The sequence below is a fragment of the Paroedura picta genome, chromosome 12 (assembly GCF_049243985.1).
Source record: "Paroedura picta isolate Pp20150507F chromosome 12, Ppicta_v3.0, whole genome shotgun sequence".
Classification (NCBI taxonomy): domain Eukaryota; kingdom Metazoa; phylum Chordata; class Lepidosauria; order Squamata; family Gekkonidae; genus Paroedura; species Paroedura picta.
The window spans coordinates 44135321-44155924 of record NC_135380.1 but is presented as its reverse complement, the minus strand read 5'-3'; the positions used below and the strand labels follow the sequence as shown (position 1 = coordinate 44155924).

Sequence of the window (20604 nt, the reverse complement as noted above, 5' to 3'; positions counted from 1 at the left end):
TACCTATTGGCTGTTATTGGTTTTGTAAACAGATAAATAATAATATTTGGTTCTTATATGCCACTTTTCTCTACCTGAAGGAGTCTCAATGCCACTTACAATTGCCTTCCGTTTCCTCTCCCCACAACAGACACCTTGTAAGGGAGGTGAGGCTGAGAGAGCCCTGACATTACTGAAGAAGAAGAGTTGGTTCTTATATGCCGCTTTTCTCTACCCGAAGGAGTCTCAAAGCGGCTTATATTCACCTTCCCTTTCCTCTCCCCACAACAGACACCCTATGAGGTAGGTGAGGCTGAGAGGGCCGTGATATTACTGCTCGGTCTAAACAGCTTTATCAGTGCTGTGGTGAGCCCAAGGTCACCCAGCTGATTGCATGTGGGGGAACACGGAATCAAACCCGGCTGTGCTCCTAGCCACTACTCCAAGGTCAATAAAACTAACTTACTTTACAGAGCTCTTATAAGGATTCAGATATATACAAGGGACACAACAACTGCAAGTGCTACATCAAGGGTAAAGTATGTCTCAAAAACCTACCAGGAGAACCTGAATTAGGGAGCAGAAAAACACATCCAAAACTACTGAGGTAATGAAGGAAGTATTTATTTGATTTGTAATCAAATGCCAACATTCTAGGGGGGGATACAAACATTTTAGATGAAAAAGGGTAGTGCAATAAATGAACAATGATTAGGAGAAGACAATTAGGTGAGGCACAAAGTTACATTCATTAGCTTCAGGTTTCACAGGAATGTCCTCTTACAACAGGGTGCCCATTTGAACCCACAAAAGACAGTGAACACAATTTCCAGAGCAGTTCTGATTTCACAGCTTGTGGGTTTTTTTTCAGTCAAATTTCTTTACATCTCCATAAGTAAAGTTAAATTTATTATACAGTCATTCACATAGTCTTCAGGCCTCCAAACTTAAATTTAGTTTGTTTCCCCCCAGTTTAAAATGTCAGTTTAACTACTTGCTCAAAGTTTCCTTTGGAGAAATGGATGCATATAAAATCACTGCAGAGTGCTAGATTTAAAATTGCAGACAGTCGTTTAAAACAAACTGGAGGCAATAGGCAAAAGAGACATGTACGCAGTAATGGGCAAATAAAAGTGATATTTATTGGCCTTGCTTCTGTAAAGGAGAGAATAATGCTTTCCCCAGTATAGGAGACAGTCAAAACATGTAGCCAAATGAAGAGGAAGCAAGGTGATAGAGCACAGAGGGGGTAGAACTGACTGTACTGCTACGGTCAGCAGGTGAGGAACTGTTTTTTTTTTTAAACGATCCTTTGCATAAAAGTTTCCCTGTACAAAGCCCGCCCAGCAAGAAGCAATTAAGGCTGAGACCCCTGATGCTGATGAGGCAAGATGTTGCATGATAAGCGTGCCACTTAAAATGGTACAACAGATTCTGTCACTTTAGGATCAGACCACCTCAGTTTAAACCAGGCCTTGTTCTTTATCCTCTTGAGCTGTGTTAAGCTAAAAAAGCAGACGCATTCTCCCAGCCTGCCCAGTGAAACGTTCTCCACTTACATATGTCATCCCTCTCATTCACTGTGAACCAACAAGGTAACTGTACTTCAAAACCACTTTTCCAACATTCATCAAGACCAAACTATGTGTATATGCTTTAATAAACATTTTAAAATACAAAAGTGAAACATTTAGAGTTCTATAAACTTTGGGGGGAAAACATGAAATCTGTTAAAGAAAATTGCCAATAATAAAACCTCAACGGTAACCTGATATATATTGCCTCTCTGATGTTATAGTTCTCAAATCTTTAATTTTAAAAAAATCCAAAATATTCACACATTCTACTTCACTCTTCCCAAGAATGAGTTCCCATTAATATATAATACACAGCTTACAATATGAACCGTCACCCATAGAATGCATTTATGACTCTATCCCCCCAAGCAAGCAGCTTGGCTGTACACATATACATCATCCTCACTATAGGGTATGCAATACAATTCAACTATTTGAACACATCATCTTAGAGAGTTTTAAAAACACACACAAAAATTAGTCACTTTTAACTTGTGCGCTTGTATATTCTATAGACTTTGTCCTGTTGATTTTAACACCATGGTGTTATTAAACAGCTTTCCATTTCATATTCAGTGCAATGAGGATTTTGCAAAAGGACAATTGAGTAGTTGTGCACCTTCTATTCTGAAGCCCCATAACATTTCTGTGGCTCCTGAGCATAGCATTTCAGAATAACAGTATTAGGTGGAGTTGCTACACTGGAGATCCGCCTTGGATTTTTTTTGAGCTAAAATAGCCACTTGGCCTCATCCCCTTCCATGGCCCAAAACTTACCTCTCTGTAGTGGACTTCTCTCTTTCCAACCTTCAGTGCTTCTCTTCTAAGCCAAGCTCCACTACTGAGGGGAAGTGGCAGGTGTAGGGAAGAGTCACCTCCATTTACCAGAGCACATGTTCTGTTCTCAAAAATCTATCTCCTGTTTTATGTGCCGATGAGGAAGGTCTGCTGCCGTCCCCTACAGCAGCTGTCCCCAACCCCCGGTCTGGGGACCGGGACCGGTCCATTGATCAGTCGGTACCGGGCAGCGGCTCCTCCTCATCCTCCTCCCCGACTGCTGCCTTGGAGGCTGCCCTGCCACTCTGCTGCCGGCTCACCTTTGGTGCTCTCCGGCGGCTGACATAGCTGGGGCTCCCCCTCGGCGTGGCACTGTGCAGTTGTTGCTGGCAGTGCCCCCCAGTGGGCGGGAGGAAGTCAGGGGCACTAGCGGGAAAGCAAGCTGAGCTGGGGCTCAGGCGGCGATGTCCCTCAGCAAAAGACTACCCCCCTCCCCGGGCCTCAGTAAAATTGTCAAGCATTGACCAGTTCCCGGTGATGAAAAGGTTGGGGACCACTGCCCTACAGTACGGCCCTTGTAATCTCTGCCCCCTTCATCCCTTGGCTGACTGCTGTTCTATGAGTTTGGAATCATTGGTCATATGACTATGAAATCTTCCCCACCATTCTGCCATATGTAGGTAAAATCCCATTCAGAACTATCATGGGCAAGATTCCCTCCAAACAGAGAAGTGGTTAGATTGCTCTCCTTTGCAGCTCATAGTTTTCTACCCAAATTTCAATTTTAAGGCTTTAATTTGCATTTTAAAACACATGGTTAGGAATCTCGAGCCAGAACCAACAATGTGAATACCTGAAGTGGCAGGAAAATTGTGTGTTCATCTATTCCCAGGTGGTAGCCTGAGAAAAATGGTATTAGAAGCCTTTTCATATGGGAATTTCAGAGCCAAAACAATTGTGATAGCAGGAGATCCATGAATGAACTGTCCAGAAGCCACAAGCCTGGTTCTGGGTTTCAGAAGTTCTTTATCTTGTGGATCCCCATTAAACATGCCATCTTTCCATGCATGCATGTTTTCTCCAGCAGGAGGGACCACACATGACACTTTGAGCACAGCCATAATTGCAAGGTCAAGCAGAGTGCAGCCTGACATGTTTCATTTCCTCCAGATATGACCCAAGAGAGCACCTGTGGCATCCTCGGGACCTTTGGGGAGATCACCCATGTGTGGGGGGAGCAGATAGGCCAAGCATTGTTTGGTTGTAGGGCCTTGACAAATTTGCCAATGACCCTTGTCTCCTGCCCTGGGTACCTATATGGTATTCATACGTTTTCCTGTGGGGAGGGAGAAGCTGCCTACACAGAACAGGACTACGAAAATGAAAGGTTTATTGAACGCCATAAAAACCATAAAACATGACTAGTGGGAGGATGAATTTAGAATGTTTTGCAACAAACTGTGCTCTGGAAGTCTGATAATAAAAGCACGATTGTCATCTCATGACAGACACCCCCCCCCATCACACTTGACCATCCTACTCTCAATTTACTAACACGCTTTCTAGTTTCAGTGCTTTACAGAATCTTTCACTCCTCTTCACAGCACGGTCATCCTCCAGTGCAATCAGTCGTCATTGTGTGCATTAAAATAAGTTTTAAAACATCGGCTTGAAAATACATCTTGACATGCCAAAATAACTTTAAAAAGGAATGTCCAAAGGGGGGGGGCTCTTAGGAATGGGAAAGAAGCATGACGAGTCCTCTTCTCCAACTCTCTTCCCTGCTGATATCAGATTCTCTAGGGAATCAAGGGGCCGCACAACCTCCTTGCTAGGCTTGGAGCCTAGTCCCCAGGCGTCCCACCATTTGTACTGCAACTAAAATCTAGTTTTCAAAAAGGAGGAAGGGCAGGTCAGCGTGAAACAGGTGCAAGGCAACAACAGTTTCCTTGAACAGCATCTGCCAAACCTCCGTATTAAAATGACAAACATCTGTCCAAATAGCCAATGCATTCAAATCAGTCTAGGGAAGGAGAGTCTTGCTGCCATGCATTAAGCCCCCCATCCAAGTAAGACGGTTCTTGACTGAGAAGGCTTCTCTTGTTTAGGCCAAGCTTAATTGAACTCCTCCTCGAAGGGAACAATATCACTGGGCAAGCTCCCATTCATCTCTGGGGCAGTCTCGACGCCCAGGTAGCCCAGAAGTATTTCACTCCGGCGCCGGGAGAGCTTGAGGATGTCTTCTGCAAGTAACTGTACTGTTGTGTACCTCACAATGTCCAGGTCAAACATGTCTTTCAAATATTGGAGGATCTGGTGCTGGGGTTTGGGAGAAAGGTAATTAACAAAATAAGCACTAGCAAAGGAATTTGACTTAGGGCCTATTTCTTAGATACCTTTTTCTTATAATTTCATTAAGTTATTAAAACGTGCACAGTTAGCTTGTCAGAAAATCAAAACAACAGGAACACAATGATAGAATGTTAGTGTCCATATTGTGTCTGTGTTACCCTTCCTGTATCAACAATCAAAAACATATTGACAAATTCTCCAACTCATGTGTATATTAAGCTGCCCTTCTACTGAAACCGATCATTGGCCTACCCAACTCCAACTCGCAGCTATTCCTCAGGGTCTGTGGCAGGGGTTTTTCCCACCCAGCAAGATAAGGTACTTTCATCAGGAGATGCTGGAGATTGGTGCATGAAGAGCTGGGTATCATCCATTCACATTGTACGCATCAATTCCTTATATATCATCTAGCTCTGACAAACAGCTCCCCTTGGTCTTGGCTAGACACAGGTCTTTCTGAACACCTGCTATCAAAGTTCTTTTGCCTCCAGATGCCAGAAACTGATCTCAGGACAACCGCAAGCATGGTTTTAATATTTGGGGGAGGAGGTAAATTAAAAAAAAAAAAACAGATCTATGCTATTTAAAAATTCATTAAAAACAAATGAATTCCATAAAAACTACAGTGCAGCAATTCCAGACCTGCTTTAGATAAAGCTATCCAGCTAATAAAATGCTTACCTTGAAAAAACCGCAGACTTCCGACAGATGTTCTTTTGGCCCCAGAAAGCCAAAAGCGAGAACAGGGCTGACATGCTCCGATACGGAGTAGAAATGAGAGATGAAGCCATCTTGAACCTGCCATGGGGGAAGCAAAGCTCTTCAGATCTCATTTTTGCTTATTCAGAACTGAGTACAACCCAGTTTCCCCAGAGTCATGGGCAATCCCTACTCCTTCCCTTCTCTTGTCAGAATTCACCTTGGTTACATTTGCACCAACAGCCAGGAGCCAGTTTCAGAAATACATATCCCCCCCCCCCTCACACACACACACACACACACACACACACACACACATTCCTTGGTTAACATAAACCATGGTTTAGTAATCAATGTTAATCCCAGTTAATCCCATGTCCCCTGCATGCTAGATACTCACCATGGTCTGAAATGCGTTTGCAAACCTTGATTATCAGGCCACCTAGTTAGCAACAGCTGGGGCTCAGGTAACTAAACCAAGGTTAATGCTGAGAAGGTAAGGGAAGGATTCATTCTAGGGACGGCAGCCTGCCATTCTGCAAACCATGGTTTCTTTTGCACTGGATCCTTGACCACACAGAAGATCCTTTGCTGTCTTCCCCTCTTGGAATTCCCCTTTTTTACGTACCATTAGAAGCCGCCGCTTTGCTTTTAGGACAGACCAGCAGGCAGTTGCAAGGGCCTGAAATTTAGGGAAATAAACATTCAGCACTGTTTTATGATGTCGCCCTTCCCCTTCTGTGTACAAGATTAACAATGACCAGGACCCCTCTAGGTTTGGTTTACTATATTACATTAAATCCCTAACTCTATCCTTGCATGGCATGCACCTGAATCAATGGCCTTAAGGGTACACCTGCATAACAAGGCCCCAGCTAAAAATAGCTTGAATACATTTCTCTCCCCACCCCACTACTATCCAAGTAGGAGAGAGCAGGAACATTATGGAAGAAGCAAAATAAAAAAAATGCAACCCTTAAGACAGTAACTTCCAAACTCTAGCCCCATTCTATCTTTTGAACCTCGCTTTTTAATTTTTAGATTAGTTCTGGGCTGCAATTTATGTGTACTAGTCTCTCTACTAGTGAACTAGGGGCTGGAAATACATTACACAGGAAAGATCAGGTCCCTCCCGGTACAGGCCCCATAGGCAGGTGGCTGCTACTACAGGGTATGGATGGGCAGGAATGGGGAGGTTTATAGATTGGATTTTTGCTTCCAGCATTGTTTTTTATTCTACTGTTGTATAATTTATGTGGGTCATACATTTTTATTGTAAATAAAATTAGGATCTAAAATAGCAAGAAGGGGCAAAGCTCTGGAGAACTGGACAGCACTGAGCTGGACAAACCAGTGATGCAACCTGATGTAAGGAAACTTCATGTTTCACCTTTTACTGAATTACTGCGGGGTATTCCAGTCCCTGCAGCTTTTATCACTGAAGCTTTTATCACTGCTGTCCCCAGTTTAGAAAGGTTCTCAGCAGGTCTGTAGCAAGGGCTTTCTCTGGGAAACCGGCTAATAGCCACAGTAGGTAATACAAAGCTGAATGGTTTGACTGCATCTAAGGCAGCTTCATCTCTTATGTTCTCTCACCGCATCCCTACCAAGAAACATTGGATTGAAAGCCAGCTGAAATAGGCCCAGGTACAAAGTGACCAACCGTTTCTTTGAAGCTGTCAGAGAGCCATCGATTGCGCAAGACAGCAATCACAGAAGATGGTGGGTTCTCCAAGTCCTCAAAGGCATCCATTAGGATGAAGTCCAGCACAATGTCGAAGAAACTCATGCAAACTACCTGTCAGAGGTAAATAAAGAGATAAAGATACAGTTATAGGCTTGAACTGACAGGACAGGAAGAAGCATCTTAAAACAATGATGCTTTCTTTCAGTTAATGGTGCTGATGAACATTATGGGCTAAAGCAAGTTCATCTTCATGGCTTCTGTGCAGTCCTACATGGGGACTGCAGCTTGGAAGGCCTGCCACAGAGAGGAGCTGGTGAGTTTTATCACATAGAGACACATGACTTTCCACACAGAAATAATATGACCTGGGAGGGATAGCATTCCTCCCTCAGTTCTCCTCTTCAGCTGCTAGGGAACACAGATACAATTAGATAGCCCACAGAGGGGATAGGAGGGAGGGATGTATGCCTGCACTGAAGATCAGTTGATGAACAGCAGTTACAGGTAAGTGCAATCCTGTTTGTTTGTTTTTACAGTTTTAAGCCAGGCATCTTCCATTACTCCTAAGTTCTATAGACAGTTTCAGCTTTGACTATATTTTATTATACGCTGAAAATCTTGTTGGTCTCTAGGGTGCTACTGGACTTCAATCTAAGTTCTATAGAGTATTTGAAATCTACGCCTTGGACCAAAAGGAACCTTATTCCATACGCACCCTGAATGGGCTTTATGGTTTTTCGGGACAAACAAAAAGAAAATAATACTTCATAAATCTATAATTAACCTGCAGAACTCACTCCACAGGATAAAAGTTCAACTAGCTTTTAAAATGGTTTCAATATGTTCCTGGGAAACTAGGTCTTATTGACCACACTAGCTAAACGAGACTTCCATCTTCACAGGTGGAATCTCTCTGAATGCTGGCTGCTGGGTGACAAGCAACAGATGAGGGGCAGTTCTCTTTAGGCCCCAGTTATATGCTCCTCACATATCTGTACACGTAATGAGCTTTCTCTCTACATTCTCAAACACAAGAAACCTGTTTCAAAGACATGCATGAAGATTCTCAGTCTGCCATATTCCACACTCAAGAGCTGGAATACAGAGCAACATATGACCTCTTTTCTTTTTGTTCCATTCTTTTTTTTTCACAACATTTTAATATCTTTTTAAAATGCAAAACAAGGCATCAGTCTTACTACCAAGCCTCATCATCTTTTCCTGATTGAAGTGACAGGCACAATTTGCATCCCAAGTGCCAAGGAACCATAAAAGCAGCTCTTGCTTTCAAAGGGAACCCATTTCAATTTCATCATATTTTCCTGATTAAAGAGACATCCAAAGCACTCATGAACCATAAAAGAAGCTTCTATTTTCAAAGGGAATCGGAGCACTCACAAAATTCATTAATGTCCCCTGCACAGCACACATAGCAAATGAGTTTGTATGCCTGCAGAGTTTCTGCAGAGCAATTTATTGCAAATGGGCTCCCCTAAACTTGAGAAAGAGTTGCACAAACCCCTCGTCCTTCTAGCTCCTTCTGAGTAGTCGGCCAAGTTTCTTGTCTCAGTGTGTAGCGCAGCATTTCGTCATAGCTCTCCAGGAAACCCTTGGTGTTCTTGTGGGAAAATTCAGAAAACCAACAGAGTGAGGTTAATGGGTAAAGGGAGGCAGTTATGTTGTGGCTACATTTTAGTGCTACCAGAAGCTTCCTTTTTTGGATGAGGGGTCAAAAGAGGGCGTACTGAACCTGCGTCATTTGATGTCAATAAGCCTGGAAGGTCACATAAGAGGTACTTATCCTCAGGTACAAAATTTGGATTACTTTATTTGTCTCCCTCCCTTCCCCCATTGCCCAGATAAGTTCATAAGTCAGGTGCCTTGGATTACTAGAAGGGAAACAGAGCTTGTTCCCCAATCACTGGGGCCCTTCTGGCCATCTCTGCCTTTTCCTCCTTCTCTCTTTCATCCATCGTCCTTGTATCGGTCCTTAGCTTCCTTTTAAATTGCCTGCCTCCTGCTTCTCTGGCATACAGGCTGGTGGTCCCATGCTGCCATGCCATGGCCCCTCCATCCAAAGAAACAGGCAGGTAGGAGTGGCTGCCCAAGTCTCTCTCAGCCACCCTAATGAGCTATTTGGGAGCCTGGCACTGCTGCAGCTGGGAAACCTCAAGTATCAGGACCACAGGAATGGGACAATGAATGCTTCTGAAGTGCCAACAGTGACAAAGCCTCCAGCTGTGACCAGATGAATTTATTGCCACTGGCAGCCCCAGGAGGCAGAACGGAGTCTTGTTTCCAACAGAAGTGCACATGATATTCTAATTCAGTGGTTCTCAACCCTTTAATCCAGTTCCTCCTGTCGTGGTGACCCCCAACCATAAAATTAGGCAAGTGTTCTTTCACAGGAATTAAACCGAAACTGACCAATGGCGTGAAGTTCTATGGTTCATTATTGTATATAAATTGTATATAAATTGGCGGGCGCCTTCAAGAGGAGGGGCAACAATGGCAGTGCCCTCCCCCGCCAAGCTGCTGCGACCCCTGTGAAAGGGTCGTTCGATCTCCAAAAAGCAGGAGGAAAATGAAAAACAGGAGGTCTGAAGCCGCACGCCTACTGTCCAGAACTTTTATACACAGAGAGATGAATACAGCACAGAAAGTTTACCAGTGCAGAGAACATGCCCTTGTAACTGTAGCTTGGTGTGTGTGAATGACATCCAGCCCCAAAGCATCTTATCCCTCCGGGGAAACAAAATGCTTTCGAATTCATTCTGTATACCGCCACTACCCCCAAGAAACTGGGAAGAGGGTCTTGGAGGATACGAGTGTAAACCTCATATTGCGAGCCTCCTACCTTTTCGGCCTTGGTCATTAGTCCCATCACCATGTGTTTGCCAACATCCCCAAAAAATGTCTGGTGGTTCTCGTTCTGAAGAAGTTCCTGCAAAGAGACCACCCAGTTCTCAGTGGGGGTGGGGGGAAGGGCCCTTTTTTCATGACAGGGAAAAGAGCCCTGGAGCAATTCAGAGAGGCCATCGAAAATCAATGCTAACAGGGAAACATTTCAGCGATTGGAAGGCTCACCTGAAAAGCTTGCCTGACACAGTGGAGCTTTGCCAGGAAGTCATGATCATTGTAGCAGCCTAAAAGCTCTGTTCTAGAAGAAAAACACAGCGGGGTGTTACAAACTACACTGTGACAGGCTTTGTGGATTGCTGGGTGTTGGTTGTGTAGGCGAGGCTGGAAGGCTGACCTGGGTAAAAGGACAAGGTATAACTATGAATCAGGTCGCAGGCACCCAACAGCTCCAGCAACAGATGCCAACTCTGTTCCAAGGCGGTCAGCAATTCAGGCACCCAGTGAGATGCTGGAATGGATTACATTTGTTCAGACTCACCAGTAGCGGGGAGACAGGCGCTCGGCCATTTTCGGTTGCTCTTCCATCGAGGGAAAAAGCAAGACTCATTGCATTTTTATGTGACTAGCACATAAAGGAGAAATGTGCCTAGCTCGTCCTTGGTTGTGCAGTGTTTCCCCTGTTGGGCAACCGCTGTGGAAGTGCTTGTGCTTCCATCCTAGGGAGTCATCGTGACTTCCAAGGGCAAAAGGCTGGTAGAGCCACTCAATCATGCAGCATCATGAGCATTTAGAACAGGCTAACTGCGGCCCTCCAGATGTCCATGGACTACATTTCCCAGAAGCCCCTGCCAGCATTCGCTGGCAGGGGCTTCTGGGAATTGTAGTCCATGGACATCTGGAGGGCCGCAGTTTGACTACCCCTGGGCTAAGTGATCCAAAGGTTCTGTGTACATCAGCTCGGGGCTTAACTGCACAACATCTTGTCCTTGTTCCCCTACCCATGTCCAACACAGTAATATCTTGCCAAACAGAGGTGCACTGGGGGTTTCACACACAGAACTTAAGTCCCAGGAGCCCACATCAGATCTAGACCATGGTGTGCAGGGAGACGGGCCTTAATCTTTTCTTCCTGCATCATTTTCCTAATCTCAAACTGCCCTGCTGGGGGAACTCATAAAGGATTCCATGGCTACTTGTACATTGCGTGAAAATGAGGCAACAGTGTCCCCGCAGGGACATTTCAGATTAGGAAAATAATGTATGTGGGGGAAGAAGCTTAAGCGCCCCCTCCCTCAAGTCCTGATCTCTCACATGTCTAGGAATGAAGTTCTGTCCACAGAACCACAGAACTCCAAGGGCACGTTTGGTCAAAAGCACCTGGTGGCAGATACTGGACTGAGGAAACACAAGGACTGTGCCTACATGTATTGTTAGGACTGCAGTAATCTTGTTCCAAACAGCCTAGTTAAATAAACCAGGATTTGGCGTTCCGCAGGGCTTGCAAGACGGAGCTCTTCCACCAGGTTCATGGATGAGGCCAGTTCAGGGCAAAAATCTGGTGCCCCCCCTCCCCAGAGGTCACCCCTGGTGGTGACCAGTTTTTACATTACCGGCCCCCTAGGGGGGGTCTGCTGCTATAGGATGGGGTTATTTTTTAACTCTATGTTGCTATGTTTCTTATATTGTGCTATTGGGTTTTAATGGGGGATTTTTGGATCAGAACCTGTTTTGTAACCCACCATGAACTGGTTTCACCATGAGTGGCAGGCAATAAGTCCAGTAATAAATAAAATAAATTACAAGACACCACATCTCAGTGCTGAAGCATGTGTCTTGCGTGCAGAAGGCCCAGCACTTACGTTAAGCAGTTGTCATTTCCAGCCCTACGGAAACTTTGGTAACACTGTTGGACGAGATGCTTAGGTCAGTCCATGTTAGCTGGTCAGTGGCCTCCCTTCTTGCCATACTTCAGGCCGTGCTATGACATCCAGCACTTCAAAGCTCAGCCATTCATTCTTAACCTGTCACTCACCGTAGTGTCCTGCATGAAACCCTTCCTTCCTTCACCAACTGCAGACCTTCTTCATAGGCAGCAGCTGGCTTAGAGAGTGGGAAAGGTATTTCTCCAATCTGCAGCGAATCAAAGAGCTGTGCCAAAAGAGGGAGGGGACAAAAAACAGCCTTTGTTACCTTCACATCACCATATCAGACTTTGGTCAGATGTTTGATTGTGCAAAGCATGAAGAGCCAAAGCATCTTTGGTTGGCCTGACCCTTGCATGGATGTAGGAGAAAGAACCCCATGATCCTGTCTGGCCTATGGGTTTGTTCCTCTAGAAGACAATCTACTGTGGTCTCATCCAAGTCATGAAACGCACAGTCCTCCTTCTCTTCATGATCATTGCTTCTTAGTCCGCCCTTGAAAATGTGAATCATGACATGCGGCATGTGTGTCTACACTGCCCCTTCCCTCTAGACCAAGGTGGACTAGCATATAAGTCATTTGGAGCATACATTGGTGCAAGGATTACAGTACAGGCAGTGCATGAACAGCTGAGCATACGATTTAATCTCATGTCCCTGGTTTTATATTTAATGCGACCATGTGCAGGCTTTTTTCTTGCAAACAGATGTATGTGAGTGCATGTGATACATGTGAATTCACTGTAAGACATGAACAAGGTTACTTATTACCACTTTGCCAGCAAAGAACGGCACACAGAGAATGCTGAGTGGACACTAGTGTTGTTTCACATGGAGCAACGAAAAGGCCCAAATAGGTGTATCCCCCTCCTACTAAAAACTTCACAATTCTCTGCAACACTCTGGTTTCCCCAACAGATGTGCACGTGTGCTGTGGCAGACCAGTCAACGTGGAAAGGGATGCCTGAAACCGTCTGTGGTAAAAGGACACAATTCCAGGCACCTCAGCCGCAGAGAAGAAAGAGTCTTCCGAGGTCAAGCTGTCTTTGTCATCCGCCCGAAGTCTCAGTGATTCCTCCGTCAGTGGGAGCATAAGCGTTCTTTCTGGGAAAATGAGAAATGAAAGGATGCATTCCAAGTTCTGGAATGTCAGGCAAGATCTGAGAGACCCCCATTCAGTCATGAGGCTGATTGGCTGACCTTTGACCAATCAGACACTCTTGACCTAACCAGCCTCACAGGGGAATCAGGCACATGGCCTTGGAAAGTAGGGCAAGATAAAAAGAATAAGGAGAAGTGTGCTATGGAAAAAAACATTTGCTACATCCAAAGCCTACTTAGCTGGCAGTAAACTTAATGGGACTGCATAGGAGTGGATTGGAAAAGTGCTTGGCTAGAACGGTGGACTAGGGGAAACCCTGGGAAACCTCTCTCTGCCACAGCATTTGGGCCAGTCACCAGCCACTCTCAGCCTAGACTACCTGACAGGGTTGTTGCGAGGAGGACTGATGTATGCCACCCCGACTTCCTTGGAGAAAGGGCAGGATAATGAAGTAGCGCCACATGGAATAAGTGATACACCTTCCAGAAGCCGCCGTTCACAGCAAATGCTTCTCCAATTAAGTAGTTCCCGGTAAGTGGCCCTAGCAGTGCTGCCAGCAGCAACAGAGCATCAGAACCCCTAAGAACCTAAAAGCCCGGCTGGGTCAGGCCAAAGGTCGATCTAGATTAGTCTCCTGTCTCCAGGAGGGCTCAGTCAGACATTTGTGGGACATTCCCAAGTCAGGTATTTAGGCCCGCTTACGCCGGAGCCTCACAGACGTGCAGAACTGGGGACAGAAACTGGCTTCCTGAGCATTTATCTGTCCTTTTCAGAAAAGCAAATTTCAAATAGTTGTGGGGCAAAAGCTGAGGAGCCTGAGTAAATCTCACACTCATTGCCCCTCATACAAATGACAAAACCAGAATATGTTCAATTTGCATACAGTTTACACACACACTGAAGAATTCCAAATGTTTTGGTGCAAAATTTGGATAACCCCTTGCAGAATTTCAATAATAATAATAATAATAACAATAACAGTTATAATATCATTATTTATACTTCTTTTCCACCCTATCTCGTGTGACTCAGGGTGGATTCTGTCAATAAAACCACATCAAGGTAAAATATAAACTATTAGATTAAATACACTAAAAATTAAAATCTAAAGCAAATTAAACGAGAGCCAGTTTGGTGTAGTGGTTAGGAGTGTGGACTTCTAATCTGGCATGCCAGGTTCGATTCTGCACTCCCCCACATGCATCCAGCTGGGTGACCTTGGGCTCGCCATGGCACTGATAAAACTGTTCTGTCCGAGCTGTGATATCAGCGCTCTCTCAGCCTCACCCACCCCACAGGGTGTCTGTTGTGGGGAGAGGAAAGGGAAGGCGACTGTAAGCCGCTTTGAGCCTCCTTCGGGAAGAGAAAAGCGGCATATAAGAACCAACTCTTCTTCTTCTTCTTCTTCTAAATTGTCTGTATGGCAGTTCTTATACTAGGAAAGGAGAAAGGTGCTGGGAGGATCTCTGTGCTTAGTATACATCAGATAGCAATACCTTATAAGTCTAGAGTGAGCCAGCTTGGTGTAGTGGTTAAGGAGTTCGGACTTCTAATCCAGCTCAGGTTCTATTCCCCACCCCTCCCCCACATGCAACCAGGTGGATGACCTTGGGCTCACCACAGCACTGAGAAAGCTGTTCAGACCGAGCAGTAAGATCAGGGCTCTCTCAGCCTCACCCACCCCACAGGGCATCTGCTGAGGGGAGAGGAAACAGAAGGCGAATGTAAGCCACTTTGAGACGTCTTTAGGTAGAGAAAAGCAGCATATAAGAACCAACTCTTCTTCTTCAGTAATATCAGGACTCTCTCAGCCTCACCCAACTCACAGGGTGTCTGTTGTGGGGAGAGGAAAGGGAAGGTGAATGTAAGCCCCTTTGAGACTCCTTCAGGTAGTGAAAACCGGCATATAAGAACCAATTCTTCTTCTTCTTCTAAACAAGAGGGCACAATTTTATTTCCATGGCTTTCATGTTTAAGGATGCCTATTCCACTGTTCATCCATTACAGCTCAAATTGCACAGGAGTGACTCAGACAATCCCAGCACTGGGGAATAAAAACAGCCTATCGAAAAATACATCCTTTTGTGTCACTTTCACAATTAGCATTTTTGCTATCCAGAATGAAAGTCATTCCTTCTGGCTTAACGAAGGGCAGGTTTTAGAAGATCCCAGCTTCCTAAAGGCTGTGCCTGCATGGATGTCCCACTCCAGATACACTGGATCATTGAATCTTAGACTGTACTCGTTTTGAGAGCTGTCATCCAGTTTGGAGGGACTCCTTATGCAAGGCTAATACCTTCCATCTCGACGGGAAGCACTGTATTGGGATAGCACTGAATGAGAAGGACCCTCTAAAGAGGTGTGCGGTTGCACTGATCTTAATTCAGATTTCAGCTGCCAACTTGGAATGAATGAACGCTACAACTGCTGTAACCATACACAATTGTCTGTAACTGTTTTCTTCTGCAAACCTGGTTTCCCACCGTGATTGTGTTTTAGTCTTGTTTTATTCTTCATTTTGTTATGCCAATAAAGGTTCTGCATTTATTTGACCATCCCTGCAGCAACCTGTGGCATCAAAGTCAGCTGGGCAGGCCAGGCAAAATGCTCCCAAGGGCTGTTTTAAGAATCTGGTTCCTACACTGCATGGACGGGATGAAAATGCCACTTACCAAGATCTAGCAGCATGCTATCAGCCGGAAACGTCGAGCCAAACTCTTCCTGGAGGTGATAAGCCCGGTGCAAGAGGGACTCAAGCTTCTCTGCGAACTCTCTCTTCTGGGATTCCTGCTCAAAACATACAACAGAACAGGACACCGGGGTCATCTGGACCGTACCTATCACTATTCCTTCCAAATCAGTATTTGCAATATTTTCTAGTTAAAGAAAGAAAGAAAGAAAGAAAGAAAGAAAGAAAGAAAGAAAGAAAGAAAGAAAGAAAGAAAGAAAGAAAGAAAGAAAGAAAGAAAGAAAGAAAGAAAGAAAGAAAGAAAGAAAGACCATAGCCAAAACTTCCAAGCTATCCTCTCAACACCAGAACCCACTTAAGTAGCAGTTTTTCACCACTTCCAGAGAACACTCAGGCTCAGATTTTGCCAAACCTACAGAAAAAAAGAAAATAGCATCCCAGACTGGAAGAGCCACTGGGAACACCTCCATGAACCCCCCCCCCCTTTGTATTTTCACAGCTGATACAGTTACCCTGGGTAAACTGTCCAGAAACCAACACCCACCCTGAAGCCTAGGTTGCCGTCATGCACATGAAGAGCTTTTAAGACAGCCAAGTGTGCAATAGTGGCTCCGGTGCTGGACTAGAACTGATTGATTTCTCTCTCTTAGGTTGACCTACCTTCCAAGCTTATTGTCAGGCTAAAATCGTTTTATGGGGATTTTAATTTTATGGATGCTTTTATCGTGTTAGCCGCTGCAAGCCAGTTAGGGGAGCGGCGGTATAAAAATCAAATAATCAAATAAATAATAATTATTATTAAAAATAGGCTATCTGATATCAATTGTCCTCAGCCCCCTGGAAAAAGTGCAAGGTGAAAACTTCATAGAGTTTTTGTGGCGATGAAGCAGTTTGGCCAAGCGGTTGCACAGAGGCGACAATACTTCCAGCAGGTCAAGAAGGAGAGCTTAGGCAGGAAGAGGAGAAGCCAGGACTAAAGAAAGGAGACCCCCGAGGCAGTGACCCCAACAGGAGAGGCTGGAGAGAGGCCAGAACGGAAAGAGTGGAAGAGCAGCGCACAAATCTGGCTTCTGGTGAGGCAAACCACTGATTCATTCAGCCCAGTGTTGCCTTTTCTGACTGACCATAGCTGTCCGGGATCTCGGGCACTACGAGATTTTTCCAATACTGGGAAACTCAACTGGTGATGTCAGGCACTGAGCATGGGGGTCCAGAGGGGACTTCAATCCCAGAGATGCAGGCAGAGGGAAAATAAGAGAATAGGAAAGGGTTGAAGTTCATCTAAATATCATCACATCTGGGCTCCTGACTGCAGACCCAAAGAACAAGTGGGGACTTACCTCTGGCAGCTCCTCCGGCAGCAGTTCTGGTTCTTTAACATTGTCCCAAGTGACTGACGGGCTGGCTGGATCCCTCTGCTTGACAGTGAGGGCCTGCTCCCATTTCTGCAGCGCTTCTTCAAACAGTTCCATCCCTGCCAAACAAGGAGTGGCACACAAGGAGTTCTCTGGATCACGCACCATAGCACAGGGATCATCGAGGGGCATTCTGCTTGGACTAACACCCGCGCAGCGCTTCAGATTTAACTATCTACTGTAGCACTTCTTGAATTTCTACAGCTTTTGACCTAACAGTGTCACCCCACTCGCCTCTTCAAGCCAGCCCTTACCTTGGAAGTAGAGGTTTTCCGCACTGCAGTCCCCCGCAGCTCCAGGGTCTTCCACGACTCGGCCCTCCCACAGCCCTGCAGAAGCCGGAGTGGGACTGGTGGAGTTCGCAGCCACAATCTAGCCCATGAGAAGAGCAGAATGACAGGTGTGTGTGTGGGGGGGGGGGGCTGAAGCATATAATGTTACTCAGAAGTGGCAGGAAAGACCCTCCCTTCTTGTGCAATGTGAAGGCTTGCCCCAAAGTAGACACCACTTGAACTCCCCTTTACTTCTGTGTTAAAAGTTCATAATTTTCTCCAACCTTTGCCCAACAGAAAAAAGGATTGAGGCTCAAAATACTGCTTGATACTACTTAGATTAGGGCAGTAGTTTTACAGGTATGGGGGGAGGGCTGAGAGTGCTGCTTTCTTAGAACAGGCTTAGAATGGCGTAACACTCAAGGCACTTTCAAGCATGCTGAATAATGCATTTTTGTGGTTGCTTAGAAGCGGATTTTGCTATTCCACACAGTAAAATCCAGTTGCAAAGGGCAATGGAAGTGGATTGAAAGGGCATAATAACAATAACAACAACAACAATAATACTTATTATTATTAAATGGATTTTTATACCACCATTCTCCCATGGACACTCAATACAGTTAAAACGCATTAAAACTATAATAGACTTAAAAATTAAAAGTTAACATTTAAAAAGCAAATATCCGTGTCTAACTCCCCTATCTAACTCCCCTTTCTTGGTTTTTCTTTCCTACCCATTGATTCCGGCAGGTTACGTCTCTCCGTGGCGGGGAGACAGGTGCCAGCACGTGTGAAAGCACCAGAGTTGGCACACACATGGCACATACAGAATGACTCGGGGGCAACCCTCAGCCTTTCCAGTTCAACTAAAGGCAACTTCATGTGCTTGAGATGACTCAATTCTGGCAGTGCCGTGCCACACAGCATCCATAAGTCAGAGCCTTCCCTGCAACATCTGGGCAAAGGGCCTTAATCTGGTGGCCAAGCACCTGCTTCTCATAGAAGTGGCCCGGAGCGTGGCATTTCTTCACTTTGCAGCACATATTGGGACAGAACTGTCATTGAGACACCCCACCCAAGCACTGCTGCTGGTCAAGTCTGATCATGTGATCCTTGGCCAGGCAGTTTCAATACCAAGGAGTTCGTTTTGATGATTTGGAAGTTTGAGAAATTGTTTTACAGTGGAATAAACTATCATTTGCCATCACCAGCTTGAAAATCATTATTGTGCTGGCTTCAGTACATTTGGCTTATTTCCTCACTAGACTCTTGGGCCACCAGTCGGTGCTGATGAAAAAGCCGTCCCGCACTTTGCCAAGGAAAAGCCAAGGGGAATCCTGCAGAAAGACAGCTGTTGTGCGGCCCAAGTAACTTGCAGGTGCAAGGAGGTGGTCTGTCACTGGTCCAGGGGGCATGCTGAGGCTCAGCTGATTCTAAATGCTTATACATGCTTAGCATGCCAGGAGGAAGGAAATTCTATCCCAAGCTTTTTGTGGGCACAGAAGGCCCAAACTCTTGAGAGTCATACACTACAGGATATCAAGTGGCAGAGATTTGCCATTTTAGTGAGAACTAAGAGACACAATTTAAAAAGAGAGAGAGAGAGAAGTGTCAGGGCTCAAGTTGCATGGAAGCCTTTCATCCCACCCAGAGATGCACGGGGTCTGGCTCGAGTGAGTGAGTGGCGCTACCTGTTCTTTCAAACCAGCCCTTTTCATGGGCTCCTGATAAGCCTGACACAAGAAAATTTAGCAGCTGACACACTTTCTTGGCTTGGAGGTGGCCCAGTACCAACTGCTGCATTAGTGAGTCTCAGGATGCGATTAGAAGCTCAATTGTGAAGCTAGTCATGAAAACAAAAAGGCAACTGTTACTGGAGGGATGAGGAAAAGACACTCCGCATATGCTCAGTAACACTGTGTGCTTCAGTCCCACAACAAGGAATAATTATAAGTATTGCCTCCTTTTTGTACACGCACGACCAGGGGCCCCACAAGACCCAGGTGGGAGGAATAAGCGCATCCTTCCCTCCTGCTCTCTGGTCTGCCCACGTTTTGGTCAGCCTGCCTGACTGCAATTCTGCTGCTTCCTTTGCAGCGCCTCTCCCTCCTCACTGAAGCACTGGGGAGAGCAACTCCCCCTCCCACAGTTCCCCCCCTACAAAATGGTGGCTGAAATCTTGCCCTGTTGTGCTGTAAGATCACATTACTTCCCCAAGGGATGCAGCTTTTAGATTTTTGTGCAAATCTGGGGGCTGTCCCAGGTTTGTATAAACATCCTCCTATGTTGTAGAGCCTCTTGTGGCGCAGAGTGGTAAGGCAGCCGCCTGAAAGCTTTGCTCATGAGGTTGGGAGTTCGATCCCAGCAGCCGGCTCAAGGTTGACTCAGCCTTCCATCCTTCCGAGGTCGGTAAAATGAGTACCCAGCTTGCTGCTGGGGGGTAAACGGTCATGACTGGGGAAGGCACTGGCAAACCACCCCGTATTGAGTCTGCCATGAAAACGCTGGAGGGCGTCACCCCAAGGGTCAGACATGACTCGGTGCTTGCACAGGGGATACCTTTATGTTGTAGCAACTTTGATCTTCAGATTTAATGATCCATGTGCTAAGCTCTCAGTTCAGGATCAGATATAGCAGTGGTAGTCAACCTGTGGTCCTCCAGATGTCCATGGACTACAATTCCCATGAGCCCCTGCCAGCATCCATGGACATCTGGAGGACCACAGGTTGACTACCCCTGAGATACAGGATGCCCACACTTCTGCTCTCTCCAGCTGCATTGACTTTCCTGTAACTCAGCCCACCCTGGCCTCTCCTGTGCCCATTCCTGCCATTTCAGTTGTGACCCAACAAAATCTGAATGCAGGAGGGGGAGAAAGGAGGGGTAATCAAAGCTATCCCTTGTCTGTCCTCAGTAGTCAAAAAGTGACAAAGAGAATTCACCTCTACCAGCAACTCTCGGTTAGAATGACATGGAAACAGGAAGCTGGCCAACCTGCCATGAAAGCATTTCAGCACAACCTGTTAAGTAATACTTTTATTTCTTTACATTTCGGTTTATAGGCTGCCCCTCTCCTCGCGGTCTTAATTCTTTATTAAATAATAATTTCTGCTTTATGTATTGAAATAGAAAGAGACAGAGCAGCAGGCCGGGAATGAAATGAACAGCAGATAAGTGGCTGTAAAAGTACCTAACTTATTGCACAGCGAGAGAAGGGATGCCTCTAGGCAGAAGCACAATACAATAACACCGGGAACATCCAGTTCT

At 45.6% G+C, this 20604-nt stretch overlaps 1 protein-coding gene across 3 annotated transcripts in view; it reads right to left on the bottom strand.

Moving 5' to 3' along the window:
* Positions 1–587: 587 nt before the first annotated feature.
* The window catches only part of MIGA2 (mitoguardin 2), a 33045-nt gene continuing 13028 nt past the window's right edge, over positions 588–20604 (bottom strand). For 2 of the 3 annotated variants that reach the window (XM_077305900.1, XM_077305901.1), the window contains exons 5-16: positions 17316–17433; positions 16987–17120; positions 15630–15744; positions 12859–12959; positions 11966–12081; positions 10159–10327; positions 9929–10015; positions 8591–8689; positions 7048–7182; positions 6013–6066; positions 5367–5483; positions 588–4652 (exon numbers count right to left, since the gene is read on the bottom strand). In XM_077305900.1, the coding sequence (XP_077162015.1) occupies positions 4449–4652; positions 5367–5483; positions 6013–6066; positions 7048–7182; positions 8591–8689; positions 9929–10015; positions 10159–10327; positions 11966–12081; positions 12859–12959; positions 15630–15744; positions 16987–17120; positions 17316–17433 (1449 nt within the window). In that variant the 3' untranslated portion in view covers positions 588–4448. The remainder of the gene's footprint in view (positions 4653–5366; positions 5484–6012; positions 6067–7047; positions 7183–8590; positions 8690–9928; positions 10016–10158; positions 10328–11965; positions 12082–12858; positions 12960–15629; positions 15745–16986; positions 17121–17315; positions 17434–20604) is intronic. The other variant, XM_077305902.1, reaches the window with a different exon arrangement.